Source organism: Chiroxiphia lanceolata, chromosome 9 (genome assembly GCF_009829145.1).
Source record: "Chiroxiphia lanceolata isolate bChiLan1 chromosome 9, bChiLan1.pri, whole genome shotgun sequence".
NCBI lineage: Eukaryota > Metazoa > Chordata > Aves > Passeriformes > Pipridae > Chiroxiphia > Chiroxiphia lanceolata.
In genome coordinates this window covers 9,244,829-9,258,305 of record NC_045645.1, presented here as the reverse complement: position 1 = coordinate 9,258,305, position 13,477 = coordinate 9,244,829, and the positions used below count along the sequence as shown (strand labels likewise).

Below are 13,477 nucleotides of genomic sequence, written 5' to 3'. Positions count from 1 at the left end.
GCTGTGGTGTCACACACAAGTTGCCAAATGCTTGGGTTTTTTCCAGCTTTTGTGGTGCTAGCATCAGAAAAGCATGAAATTCATTTAAGTGGAACATGTCAGCCTAAGAGCCATGGGGCACTTCTCTGGAGGGTTTATTAGCTCAGGTACAGCTTTCCTGCACACAGATGTACTATTTCCTCTTCTGGGTCTGGCACATCGCTGCACAGTGAAGCCATAGGTTAAACCCTCCCGTGCTTTAGGGATATGTAAGGAACACCCTCTGGTCCTAAGAAAAATCACACAGTTGGATCATCCACAGTAAATGTTTATAGCTGAGATAAAATGTTTTATTTTAAGCCATAAACCAGTTGCTAACTGCTTGGAAGAAAATGTTAGGAGGAGCTGTTTCCTAATGCAGTGTTTTTTTGAAAAGTTTATGTGGCATTTCTCAAGATTCTGCTTCCTGAATGAATGGATTCAGCACACATCAGGAAAGATGAAAAATCACTTTTGCAGAACAGTCTTACTTTGATTTACAGACCCATCCAATCCACACTTTATTATGAAAAATAGAAATGGGAATGCACAGGCTGCCAATTTAAATCTACTGACTGTGTACTTTGTATTTTGTGAATGTAAATACTCAGCTGATATCTCATTGATTCTGAACCGCTGGTTGAAATTGAGCAGTTCTTTCTTTGTATTCCTTTCTTCCCCACTGATCTTGCTCCTGTTTTAGTCTAGTGAAGGAAAGCCTGTCTCGGACGTGTAAGCGTAGCTCAGCCAGCCTTTTTTGATTCGTGTGAACAAGAATGCCAAGGCATTTTCCCAGTGTGCTCTGAGGAAAATGCTGATATTTGAATAATTCAAAAATGCCCAAAGCTCTCAAACTTCATTCTCAGCTATTGTTTTGCCCGATCTATTATGCATTGAAAGCCTAGAATTGTGATTGATGAACTGCCTGTAGCAGTGGAGGGGAGATTGTCTGTTCCGTGTGTAACCCATTGCGTAAAATTAATCCCATGTAAAATGATGCTGACTTTACACCGGTTGTAGGGGAAGCATTGCAGATTTTTGTTTTATGTAATTGCTGCATTAGACAGGCAACATTCAGCAGAGAGCAAGCGCTTCCATTCTCCAGGGCTTAACAAGTGTTGTATCTTGTACAAAAATCATAAATCCGGTGGCAGTTAGCGATGCTTAATGAAAACTGTATTACAGGTCACCCAGGTTTCAAGACTCAGTAGATTCTGCTGCTCCATGCCTGAATGGAAGTCACCCGGCTCAGCACATTAAACAAGAATGCCCGAGTGATTATAAGGTTCTGTCTGAGGCTTCCACACATAGGAGGATTACGGAGGGGATGGAGCTGAGAGCCTCCGGTAGTCTGCATCCTGAACTAGACCTAATGAATAATAGCTTTACAAATTCACTTTCATCCTACTTGTTTAATAATGAACACAGCTCCTCCCTGAGTCCTTTGTCACTTGGCACCCCTCAGCACTCAGCTAGGCTACAAACAAGCAACCTGAAGAAGAGATGCATCTCTGTTGTGCCGTCTTCAGCCGAAGGAATCGATATTACCGCGATCATCCGCACATCGCAGACGTCACTGGTCACCTGTGTGAATGGGCTGCGAACTAATGCAGCTGGCATTTCCTCTCATCCTGTGGAGATCAGTCATCACAGTGCTCAAAAATCCTCTCAGCCCCAATCTTGCTCTCAGCCTGGAAACCCTTGCAGTATTCCCTCCCCTCCAGCATGTCTTGTACCTCTTTCCGCTGACTGTGACAGAGGTGACTGTGAGCAGATACAAATGCAGCAAGTGGAGGAGAATGGAAGCCTCAGCCTTATGATGAATGGTACTGGCATTGCTCACCAGAACACCTCTCACAGCACCCAGAAGGTGAGTTTCTTAAAACAAGAACCAGCCGACGATTATTCCTCCAGTGCTGATCTTTTTCGCCATCACCAGGGGCTGCCTCCCCCTTACCACCTCCACCAGCAGCTAAGCCAGACCCAAGGGACTCTGCCTCACTTAAACGCCTCCATGTCTCCGAAGTCCCTGCAGCCCAGTGATGGGGATGAACAGGACCTGAGCAGTGGCAAACAGGTCTGTCAGTGGATTGACTGCAGTGCCACTTATGACCAACAAGACGAACTGGTCAGACACATAGAAAAGACTCACATTGACCAGCGGAAAGGAGAGGACTTCACTTGCTTCTGGGCAGGCTGTGTCCGCCGCTATAAACCCTTCAATGCTCGTTACAAACTGCTGATTCATATGAGGGTTCATTCTGGAGAAAAACCAAACAAGTGCATGGTAAGTCTGGATTATATTTGTTTGAATAGAAACATAACTGCTCTGCTCTCATTCTTGCTCTCTCTTCGATCTTATTCCAGTATAATTGTTGTGCTTTCCTGTAACTGAGTCTGCAGCAGGCTAAAGGGGAATTGGAGAAAACCTTAATCTAGAAGGAAATGATTGAGTAAGAAATACTGTAGTTCTTGGAAAAGGGATTCAGTTTCCTTATATGAGAGCTTAAAGTTTAATACAGTGCTTTGTTTTTTTAATATTCATTAAAGCACTAATAAAGTGATGATCAAAGCACGCAGCCGTCATTTAACGTAAAACAAAGTCACTGAGCCTCGGGTGACATTTTTAATCAAGAAACATAAAACACATCTAATGAAATTCTTTTCATTCCTTCAGCTGAACAATAACCCATAGAGTTGTGAGTGCAAAAGTTTCAAATGGTAGTTTAGAAAAAAAAAGAAACTTGTTAAAGGATTTTAAACAGCTAAAAAAATAAAAAGAATATGTTTAATTACGTTTTCAAAGGTTGTTAGGGGCTTTTTTAATTTGCAAAACAGAGCTTTAAAAATAAGTAAAAACCATTGTTCTCTTCTGATCAAGAAGATGTAAACAACAGCAGTGTTCCAAAAAGAGGATCTTGGGAATAACACCATCTCTGCATCTGCCCACCATGATGACAATATGGCCAAACTAAAATAAAAGTTAATGACTTCCATTAAGCTTTCCACATGTTTGAAACAACAATGATATAAGACCCTGACTGAAGCAGATGAAGCAAAACAAGTTTGACATAAGCTTCCAAATTGGGCCATGAAATTTGGAAAGTCTTATTTGTAACACCCACATGCATGTGGGTGTTATACACACACACACACATACACACACATACAAATAAGTACAGACAAAGGGAACGATTGTGGCAGCAGGTTGTGGTTCCTGATAGGCAGAATTTTCGGCTATATGTCTATTTTATTGTTTCGATCAGAGCATGATAGAATGGAAAATGCATGTAAGAAAGTTAGATCATGACAGACTTTTCCATGGCAAGCTGTAGCTTTCTATGGAGGAATAGGAAAGAATGTTTATAGAAAAAGCTTACTTTTTTTTCGTTTGTTCAAGAAAAAAGCTTGCAGGCCTGCAACAGTTATGGAAGGGAGAAGGAAGAAAACAACAGTATTGTTTTGCAGTGAAAACTTTTCTCTGTACGTGATCGTCCTGATTATCTCTTTTATTTCCACTGGATAAATGAAAAACATTATCTTAATGTCTGCACTATTGAGTGGGTGCTCCTAAAATAATACTGGCAACAGTGCAGATACTTAGAGAATACCTTCAAATTGTCCAAGATAAAACAGAAACACTCTAAGATTTCCCTGTTTCTTTTTCCTTTGAGAGGAAGAATCAACTTGTTTGTTTCCAGAAGTAGCTCACTCACATTTTGTAAATGTAGGAATGAATTTAACTTCCCACGCATTAGCTTTTATTAAGTGATAAATCATCAAAGGATAATACAAGTTTCTTCTTTCTAAACAGAAAAGTATAGGTAAGTAAGATGTGAAAGCATACTTAGACATTTTATTTTAGCCTATTTTGGGATTTTTTTTTTGATCTGGAGCAAGATCCGTCTTCTTCCTACTTTTATCTCACACTTTTGTGAAGAAATACTTAAAATGTGAAGTGCTGATTAGCTTTCCTATGATGCTGAAAGATTTAGTAGATTCTGTGGGTGAGGGAACCTTTCTCTTTTCCTGCAAAATGCATATTTGACAGGTATTGTATAGCAGAATTCTAATGTTACATTCCCATTCCTGCAGAAGACTCAGTAAATCAGAGACATTAAATCATGTAATATCTTAGCAAATGCTAAAAATTCTTACTTTCCATCATTTTCATCTGCATTAAAGTACCAGCTTTTGATAACATCTCAAGGTTTAACACTGTGAATAAGTTGGAAAAACCTTTGCATCTGATGTTGCAAACAACCTTTATGGCATATGTATTTAGCCTTGGCATGTAAGTGTACAAAGATCTGTTTTATTGGAGCAGATACTGTAGTTGTTCCCATACATGGAATGGCCCAATCACAAGCAGGAGTTTTCCATTGGCCCAACTTGGAGTTAACTCTCCTATTCCCAGAATAAGAACCTTCCACTGTCAGCAGAGGTATGATGTGTTAAATGTTACAGTCGGGAATCCTGCGTGGAGTAAAGTGGATCCAGCAGAGCACACGAAAAACGTGTCTTCTTTGCAAACGTAGTTTTCTACCCTGGAAAGACCTTGATCTAGCAGGGGCAAGATCCAAAGCTGCAGCACAGCTCCCTATAGTTATTAATATCAAGTGGGGATTATTTGCCCAGCGAATTCCATTCCACTTTAAACAAGGGTTGCTGTGCAGTGTTGCATTGTGCAGTGATGTCATGTCATTTTAAATGATGGCTTTTCTTTTGATGTGGTAATAATTGTGCTGTTATTCCTGCAAATTAAGAAGGCAATTCATTCTCTGTCTAAGAGGTCTGAGATTTTGTTTCATTTTTGCTGTAGCTCTGTTAAAGTAACTTTACATCTCTTGGTATTTGTAGTGGAGATTTTCTTTCACCGTTCACAATTACCCATTGTACTTCCTTTTTAAGCCCTTGATTTTGTTCCTCTCTGTAAGATTACTGCCTGACTAGGTATTGAACTGCTCAGGAGAAGCTAACAGCGAGCAGCACCCCTCCCTCATACATAAAAGTACTTCTCCATGTAAAATTATTAATTTCTTATGACAGGCTTTGCTACTATGTACTGTAATAGACAAAGGAATTTTGGAATTCAAGCTACTTGAGAACAGGAAATACATGAGACATTTTGATTGAAAAGTAAATGGTTCACTAAAACTGCAGTTAATCCTTTTATTATCTTTCCAACAGCAGTTTCCACAATACTTTCATGAGGTAAGCTTCCTTCGGTCCAACTGTAACACTCTCATCATTGCAGCTGGTTTGAATTTAGCGAGCCTGCTTCTTTCTCTACTACAGACAGTCGACAGGCTAAACAGGGTCTGGTGTAGAGCACTGCTGATGTTTTGGGTCCATATTCTGCTCACTGCGTTTCATTGCCAAAACTGGTACTATGAGTATTCTGTTTTCATATTCCGTTAAATATTCTAATTAAGCAGTGCCTTCTCGTCATTGTGTCCCTCAGTTTGGTTTTTCCTTGGGCTCTGCAAGTAGTCTAAAGGAAACTACCTAATCTCTTTGCAATATCCTGTTATGTTTCATACTTAACTCATGTTATTTTAGTTTTATTAAATTTGGGGTTCATCTGCATTATAATCAAAAATATATCCAACAAAAATAATGATGCAATGCCTTTAAGACTTTAACTTCTGAAGATTAATTTCATGCTTTTTTAGATTTGATGTCCCAGACAATTGGAATTTTGATTGTCTGAGACAGCAAAAATTAGCAAGCTTAAATGGTTTTTATATTAAAAAAAAAGAAAAGAAAAGAAAAAGTTTCTCATAGCTGCATCTTTTGCTGCCTTTCAGTTCTTCGAGTACTTTGGTGAGTAGAACCGTGCTGATCTCCAGATATTGCATCCTTGGTTTAAGCCGCTGCTTGCAAATGTAAATATAGAGCTGCTCATTTAGTTGTCTAGAGTTGTTTGATTTGGACAAATCTGTTCTTGGCTTATTAGTTTACCCTTTTGCACTCTTGTGGCTCCATAAAGAGTAGAAAATTATGTTCCCATCACTGCGTGTCTGTGTGCTCAGGGGCCTCCACAGAGAGGATCAAGGTAGATGTGTTTGTCTTTACGTAATTTCTACATATGCAATTAGTCTTTATAGAAATCGGGAATCCCAATGTGTGTGATACCCATGAAAGGAGCTGGATAGGGATAATATCAATGTCTCTACTTCATGTATTTCAAGGAAAATGTTCTAGGCCTGTCTGTCACATTACATACTTGTCTGGATGGGTAAGACTTCAAAGCAGAATTTTTTTTTTCATGTATATTTGCAAAATACTCAGTTTGGGAGGAGTCTCAATGGATTGATTTGGGTGCTCTATTGTGCACAGTGAAATTCAGCACCTGTGCTGTTTGTATTCAGTTCTTTTGAATCCCTAAGGGTGAGACACTATAGGTACTGCATTAAACATGGGAAAATTGAGACAGAGGAGATAAGTAACTTGCCTAAAGGCATCCTGAGGTAATTCCAGCATTCCAGTGCAGATCTTGTGTTCAAATCACTACATCACACAAACTAACCATTTGCAATTTACCTATGAAGCAGATTTTTGTACAGATTACACAAACGATAGTGCTGGGGCTGAACTCCCTGTTATTTTTACTGCACGATGCAGGTGGTTGGACGTGTCATGGACATGTGCAAGCTTTCATCAGAAGGCTCAGCTGTATCCGTAACACTTCATGGGCAGCAACCTGGTTATTGGCAGTACAGGAGGAAGGAGCCTGTTGAGCAGATTAGTATTATTGCTGCTGTTCCTAAGGAAACCAGCACGGAATCTCTGTTCTCAGTAGATAGTGGGTACGATGCTGTCTATGATCCACGGGGAGTGTGTGTCTGGCAATGCATGGTGAGAAATGAGATCTCTATGGGCTACAGCCACAGATGAATCTGAGGGACAACTCTGCATCTGTGAGGAAAATAGGTCTGCATGCACCAGCTTACACGCTTTTGAGTTACTTCACCTAAACAATGAGTTTCCATGCCTGAGTCGAGGGAATGTTGTTGATGTCTGGAAAGTATTTTCAGCTTTTGGAATGGAGGGTGTCATGCACTGATGCCAAAGGAGTGCTTTAAAAAAACAACAATAATATTAGGCTCACTTTCTTTCCTTTGAAGTCAATAGTAGGAAACATCCATTCTATCAAAGCTGCCTCACCAGAGATCTCTCTTTTTATTAGGTCTCTGATGGCATTTCCCGTACTGTCAAGGAACCGCAGCATTAAAAACACTCTGATTAGAGGAGTAGACAGCAGGTCAGTGGTTTTGTGGAAGTACAATGTTTGTTTGTTTACAAAGCCCACTGCAGATTCCAGGAGAGTACAAATGGGTTTAAACCTGCCCCAGCCCTGGAGGGCAGGCTGGCAGCAGGCTCTAGGCCTGGCTCCATGTCACCTCATGCCCAACCACCTCGTGAATTTGAACTCTTGTCTGTCCACAAAGAACTCCACACTGGCAGATCTTGCAGAGCAAAAGCAGAAGAAATTATTGGGCCCAGATTCTGTTGTGAGTGTGACTGTCCCACGTTTCAGTGCATTAGGACAGATATGTAAATGAGAAGTACAGTGCAATGGTCCAACACAACCTTTGGGGGCTTGGGACCTGCCTTCTGGAGCTGAGCTGCAGAGGGGGGAGCTGTCAGGGTTTTTCCTGAGGGATTATCAACCTCCCAGTTCAGTCCCAGGATTGCTGACCCTTCAGCACATTCTGTGAGATGCATCTGCTTTATCAGGCTAATAGAAAAATGGTGTAGGATGCTGGCCCAGATGAAATTGTGCTCTGACCAGGCTGGGCTGGCTGCCTTTTTTGTTACTGTCCAGCAGTTTGATATGAATTAGGTGTGGCTGGCAGGCTTTCAGGTTTCTTTGTTTGCATAAATCTAAATAAATTAAAATCAAGTAAATTCCAGTTGTTACTGCCAGCACCCAGAATGGTTTTCAAGTTCGGTTTTGTGCCTTAAAAATGTTATGCAGGACACTGAAGAAATCTGATAAATGGAATATGGTAGTCAGAGGTATAACATGAAAATTCCATGGCGGGGGCTTTCAAATACATACTTTCTTTATCCTACAAGAACATTTAGTTCCACAAGATTTTATTTGATTTGACTTGATAAATTAATAAGTAATTTGGGACCTGGTTAAAGCATACTATTCCTGATGATTTCCCAATATATTTATACAGATCTGGTGACAGTGTGTAGGTATTGCTGTTCATTCAGTCTTTTAAATAAGGAAAAAAGTGAGATATTAATGATATTATCACCACAACATAGTGAGCACTCACCCTATGAAACTCCCTGCCATAAGATATAGTGTAATTAATTGCCACTATTATGGTTGTCACAGTGTTGGATAATTTCCACTAACAATACCTGGTATCTACTGAAGGTAAAGTGATAGGACTAAGCAGGCAGTGGTTTAGGGAACAGATAGCTTTGTGACAAAAGGATGGATATTCATTTCCATGCTTTGTGTTAAAAATTCTGCAAGGTATTCCACCATTTTTTTCAAACCAGTAGTATCACAGTAGAGCTTTGAGAAGAAAACTGTTAGTGAATGGGGGTCACCTTCAATTTGGAAAACAGAATGATGGAGGGACGGTGAGCAGGACTGGATGATTTTATTACTGTTGGCATTTTCTAAACAGTGTACTACTTTCCATTTCAGAATGAAAAAGTGTTAAAAAGACACTTTTTTGGGTTGTTTAAAAGCTTTCCTCATTTGATTTATTCAGTGGTTTTATTTTGTTAGTGCAGTCCTCCAAACAATTATATTTCAGCTCATCCTAGGCTGATTTATCTTCTCTTCATTCTTCAGTGTTTTGATTTGGCTACTGAAATACATATTTTTTTACCACAATTTCAACTGTGACCTGATTTAAATACAAGGCAAATGATCCATTTACCCACAAAGCCGCAGACATTTGTCAGAATCCTAAACATTGAGCTTTAGAAAAATACCTGGCAGTGGTCTGATTGACAGAGAACTTCATAAAGGGAGGGAACACTTCTGTATTAGAAATGGGGACTGTGCTGCTTGGCCCCATCGTGGAACACAGAGGAGGCAGTTATACCAGAACTCCTCCAAGCCAAGCAAAGTCATTCATGTTCTTTGTCAAACAATATAGGCTGCAGTATGCCCAGCTTCAAAAAGTGAAATTTATTAGTTGTGACCTACGATGCCTGGCTGCCAGACAAAGTTCTAGGCATGTCTCCCAGGTCTTTTTTTGGAAAATTTCTTCTAGGCTCCTTTCCCTTCCCTTTGCCCAGTTTGCACACAAAAACAACATTTCGATACCATGTTTTTATCTTTATTCTCTTATTCCACAAAACTCAGCAAGTTTCTTTCTCATTTTAAGACACTCAGAATTATTTTCAGGTCTGCTGTGGCCTGGCTCTGGATGAATCTCCACATGTAGATTTATTCAAACTTCAGTCTCAGCACAGACCTGTAAACCTCTCATGGGGCATCACCTTTTGAAGATATCTTGCAAACAGCCTCCTAACTCCCAATTTATTCCAGCTGCACCACAAGATCACTTTCTCAGCTGTGCAGATCAGTGGATTTTATCAAATAATCACATCTGAAGAGCAAGAAGGGAAAGGCTTTACCTCCTCAAAGTGCTGGGTTTGCAGTAACTGTTCTGGGTTTCTGTAGCTCACCATTTCCCATGTAGCAAAAGTGTGACAAGGTTTCTTTCTCACTGAGCCTCCTGGCTGGGAGCGAATCATCCATCGGTTTCATGGTGTGAATCTGCACAGTAGTAACGATCAAGTGATACACCCTCAACCAGTCAGATGTATTCTCCACCTTAGTCATAAGTTTTACAGAGCAGGAAATACAATTGTGAACTGCCTGCTTCCTGTACGAATGTCTTAATACGCCTCAGGAGTATCTCAAAGATGTGTCCAGCAGTTGGGTCCTAAAACTATAATTCTGCAGGGTCCAGCATCATTTTGGGAGGGTGGAGTGTCTCTGGAAGCTCTGGGAAAGCAGGTTGTATTCAGTGATTTGAAGGCAGTCTGCAGTTATCTAATATCTAGGAGCAGTGAGAGAAGGTTTTTTCCCCCTGAAATTTCATTTTAAAAAATTTGCTTCTGAATATTATTAATCCTGTCATTGGACTTGATGATCCTTTTGGGTCCCTTCCAATTCAGAATATTCTGAGATTTAGAGGGTGGAAAATTTTTAAGTTCTAAAATTTTAAACAAAGTATTTGTGATAGTGTTCTTGAGGCTAAGTGCTCAGCTTTATTTTATTTCTTTGCATGTGTTCTGTGGGGATTATTAAAAATAGTATGGAATTGTTCAGAACTCTCAGTGATTTAGTCTCTCTGAACAGTGATTAACCACAAGAAGGAAAAATAGTTTGTATCACCTGGCAGAAGGCTTGGTCAAATTAAAAAGCAGTAAAATTAAATATTGTTAAAAAAAAGTGCCAATGATATACTTATTAATGTTTCTTATTAGGCCCATACGTTTTAATATTCTGTATTAGTGAAGCCTATGTCATTTAATAAAAATGTTAATCTGCATTTGTGGGCAGCACAGAGGCCGTATAGTGTACTCTCAGGGGAGAAAAAGGAATTTAGTGCACATTAAAAACTTTATACAGTCTTTTATGCAGTTGGAGCTCAGTGCTCAGTGTGATGCATTTGTTTGTTACTTTGGGGCAAACCAGCAGCAGTTGGCCTTTGACACGGGATGAGAAATGAAAAGCACAGGGTGTTTATCTTGGGCTGCACTGAGGGCCAGATTCTGAAACCTTCACTTGCTCATTCAGCGAGTGGGCCTAGTAGAAAAATAACATGCTGTTTAAGCTAAATACATCATAATGTAACCTTCTGGCATCTGACAGCTGACATCGAGCAAGATTGTCAAAAGCAGGCCTGGTTTTGGGTAGCTTTGTTTTGGAGGTGCCCTGATCTCATAGGGCACCTCTGAAGTTGAAGTTCTCTTCCTCTCAAACCAGACAGTGTGGAACTGAGTTACTGAAACTTTATGAACACTTGTGGAAATTTTGACCTTGAATCTCCTTTCCTTTACAAGTGCAATGAAACCAATTTCTCTGGAGAACAGTGAGGATGAATAATCACAGTAAGGTACCGAAGCCAATAACATAACACATCCATAATGCTATTTTGCGTCTCTAATAGTTCCCTCTGCTGAGAATCTCAAAGCTCTTTCAAGCTTTTGCCTGCCTATAGCATTTCCTGTGTGATGAAAACTCTTGTGCCCAGGTCCTAGCTAAAGTTGAACTAAGTCAAATTACGCTGCTACTTTCTGTCCCTGTTTAAATTGGTGTAGTTGTAAAGAACCCTTGAATTTTAACCAGGAAATGTGAGCCCAGAGTGGCTCAGCCAAAAAGCGCCAGAAGTCACACACTGAGTGCCTGGCAGAAAAGGCCAGAAAGAAAAGACTTCTTCCTTCCCAAAGTGTTTCCTCTTCCACCTATTTCGAAAAGCCAGTGCGAAGCTGTGCACCTTTGCTGACCAGAAAGTCTCCTCTACTTCAGAGCATTATTCACACGAGTAAGCGTGTGCAAAACAGCTATTTTAGTCAGCTGTACTGTGGCTTTCAAAGAAAATGTTGCTGTTACAGAGAATTCAGTGCCCTGTATTCTGTCTCAAGGACACCTGTATTTTCTGTGTTTGGCTAAGTCAGAAGTGGCTTCATTTCAAATAGCTGTGCATTTACATCACAGACATTTGTCAGTGCCTGACTTTTCTATTTACATCCCTGGGCTGCTTGTGGAGTCAAGGAACAATAGGAGTTTTATTTCAAAGTCTGCTTTAGTTGTCTATAGCAGTGTCTTCCCCGGATCTCCTTCTTTTATTGTTGTGTACAGATAACATATGTGTGAAGAGATCCTACACTCAGGTACAGTGTAGCTCCAGTGTTAAATAATTGATATTGATCTGTCTTTTGAAACTGCATCCAAGGCATTTAAAAGTGGGAAATGGAAAAAGCATGTTCTCATAATCCAGCTCAGTAAAGTTTGCACAACTGCTCTTTGTTTCATCATGCCTACAATAAATCTTTCATTTTTGCCAATTGAGAATGCCTACTAAATCTGCAAATGATTACTTCCCTGAATTGTGTTGGGATTCTTGCAATACATTTTTCTTACATGGGTAATGATAAAATAAGAGTCCATCAAAAATATTTTATTGCCTGGCAGAGAGCCTTTTATGAAATGGTTTTGATTCAAGGAGATTCTTCCAAGTGTTTTAGAACCGTTGCTTACAACTTCCCTTTAACCCTTGAATGGAGGGCTGCCAGGCCCTGGGAATGTCAGGAGTAGTGCTACAATGAGCTGGTGGAATGCAGAACCTGGATATCAGTTTAACCTGCAGCCCTCAGCCTCGGCCTGAGCGAGCGCTGCTTCAGCCAGTGCTTGTAAAAGGGATTGTGTTACCACGAGATTAGAAAGCTGATGAATGTCAGACTGGTGGGAACCTTGTAAAACTAATCTGCTGTATCCATGTTGATATGATTTCACTCTGTTTCAGTGAGGGAGTGAGGAAGATGGAGTATTACAAAAAGGAAAACACAAGGTAAAGCTGGTAGGGCCATCTGAGTCACCAGTCCTAGCCTCCGTGATCCCAGGTATCATAGGGTAATCCCTTCAGGATACCCAGAGGCACAGAGCACCTTCATGTCTACGCCTTCTAGAAGGTGTGTCATCAACACTGCAAGTCAGGTCCTTTCAGTCATGTGAAACAAATCTTGCCCTTTTGCCCCCCGGTTTCAAAATGGGCACCACTACATTCGTCTGCCTTTGCACAGGAACTGCCCAGCTCTAGGAATTGCTTTGCTTTCCCTTCCAAAGAGACACAGTCTCAGCCCGGTTCCCTGTAGACCTCGAGCAAACTGTCTCCACATAAAACAAAGCCCAGGGGGCTTTTCCTGAAATGGCACGAGTCATGATGCCTGAAAACACATTCTAGAACTGCAGGGAGAAGGGATCTGGCAAGAGATCTACCTCGTGGTACTTCCTTGCACTCACAGAACAGCAGTAGACCTGACTCAGTGTGGGGTGCTCTCAACAAAACCACATCTGTTGCTTGACACGTTGCCCATTTGCCTCTGTGTAATAAAAGTGTCTCCTCAGAAGAGACATGGGAGATCAGAAAAAAAGCAGATTATGTGAAAATATTTTAAAGTGTCACACTTATTCACAGACTTTTATCTTCCTGCATATCCTCAAACATAATGATATTTTTAATTGCATGATTGTGGTGATCTCAGAGTTCACTGCTTACAGTGCTTTGGTCTAACTAAACATTTTTAGCTTGTCCTTTGTCTTCAAGGCCAAGGAGTGAAAAGATGACAACAAGCACCCAGGAACCAGACATGCATCAGATGCACAGAGCACACCAGCTTAGTCAGTGTCTTTTAGCCAGGTAGATGCTAAATAGTGTTTTACATATCAGACTGGCAAACC

The 13,477-nt window shown here is 40.5% G+C and overlaps 1 protein-coding gene across 5 annotated transcripts in view; it reads left to right on the top strand.

Annotated features, from left to right (window-relative positions):
- Positions 1-13,477, top strand: part of GLIS1 (GLIS family zinc finger 1) — a 194,385-nt gene that overhangs the window by 103,528 nt on the left and 77,380 nt on the right. For all 5 annotated transcript variants that reach the window (XM_032696166.1, XM_032696168.1, XM_032696165.1 and 2 more), the window contains one exon: positions 1,204-2,305. In XM_032696166.1, coding sequence (XP_032552057.1) covers positions 1,204-2,305 — 1,102 coding nt within the window. The remainder of the gene's footprint in view (positions 1-1,203; positions 2,306-13,477) is intronic.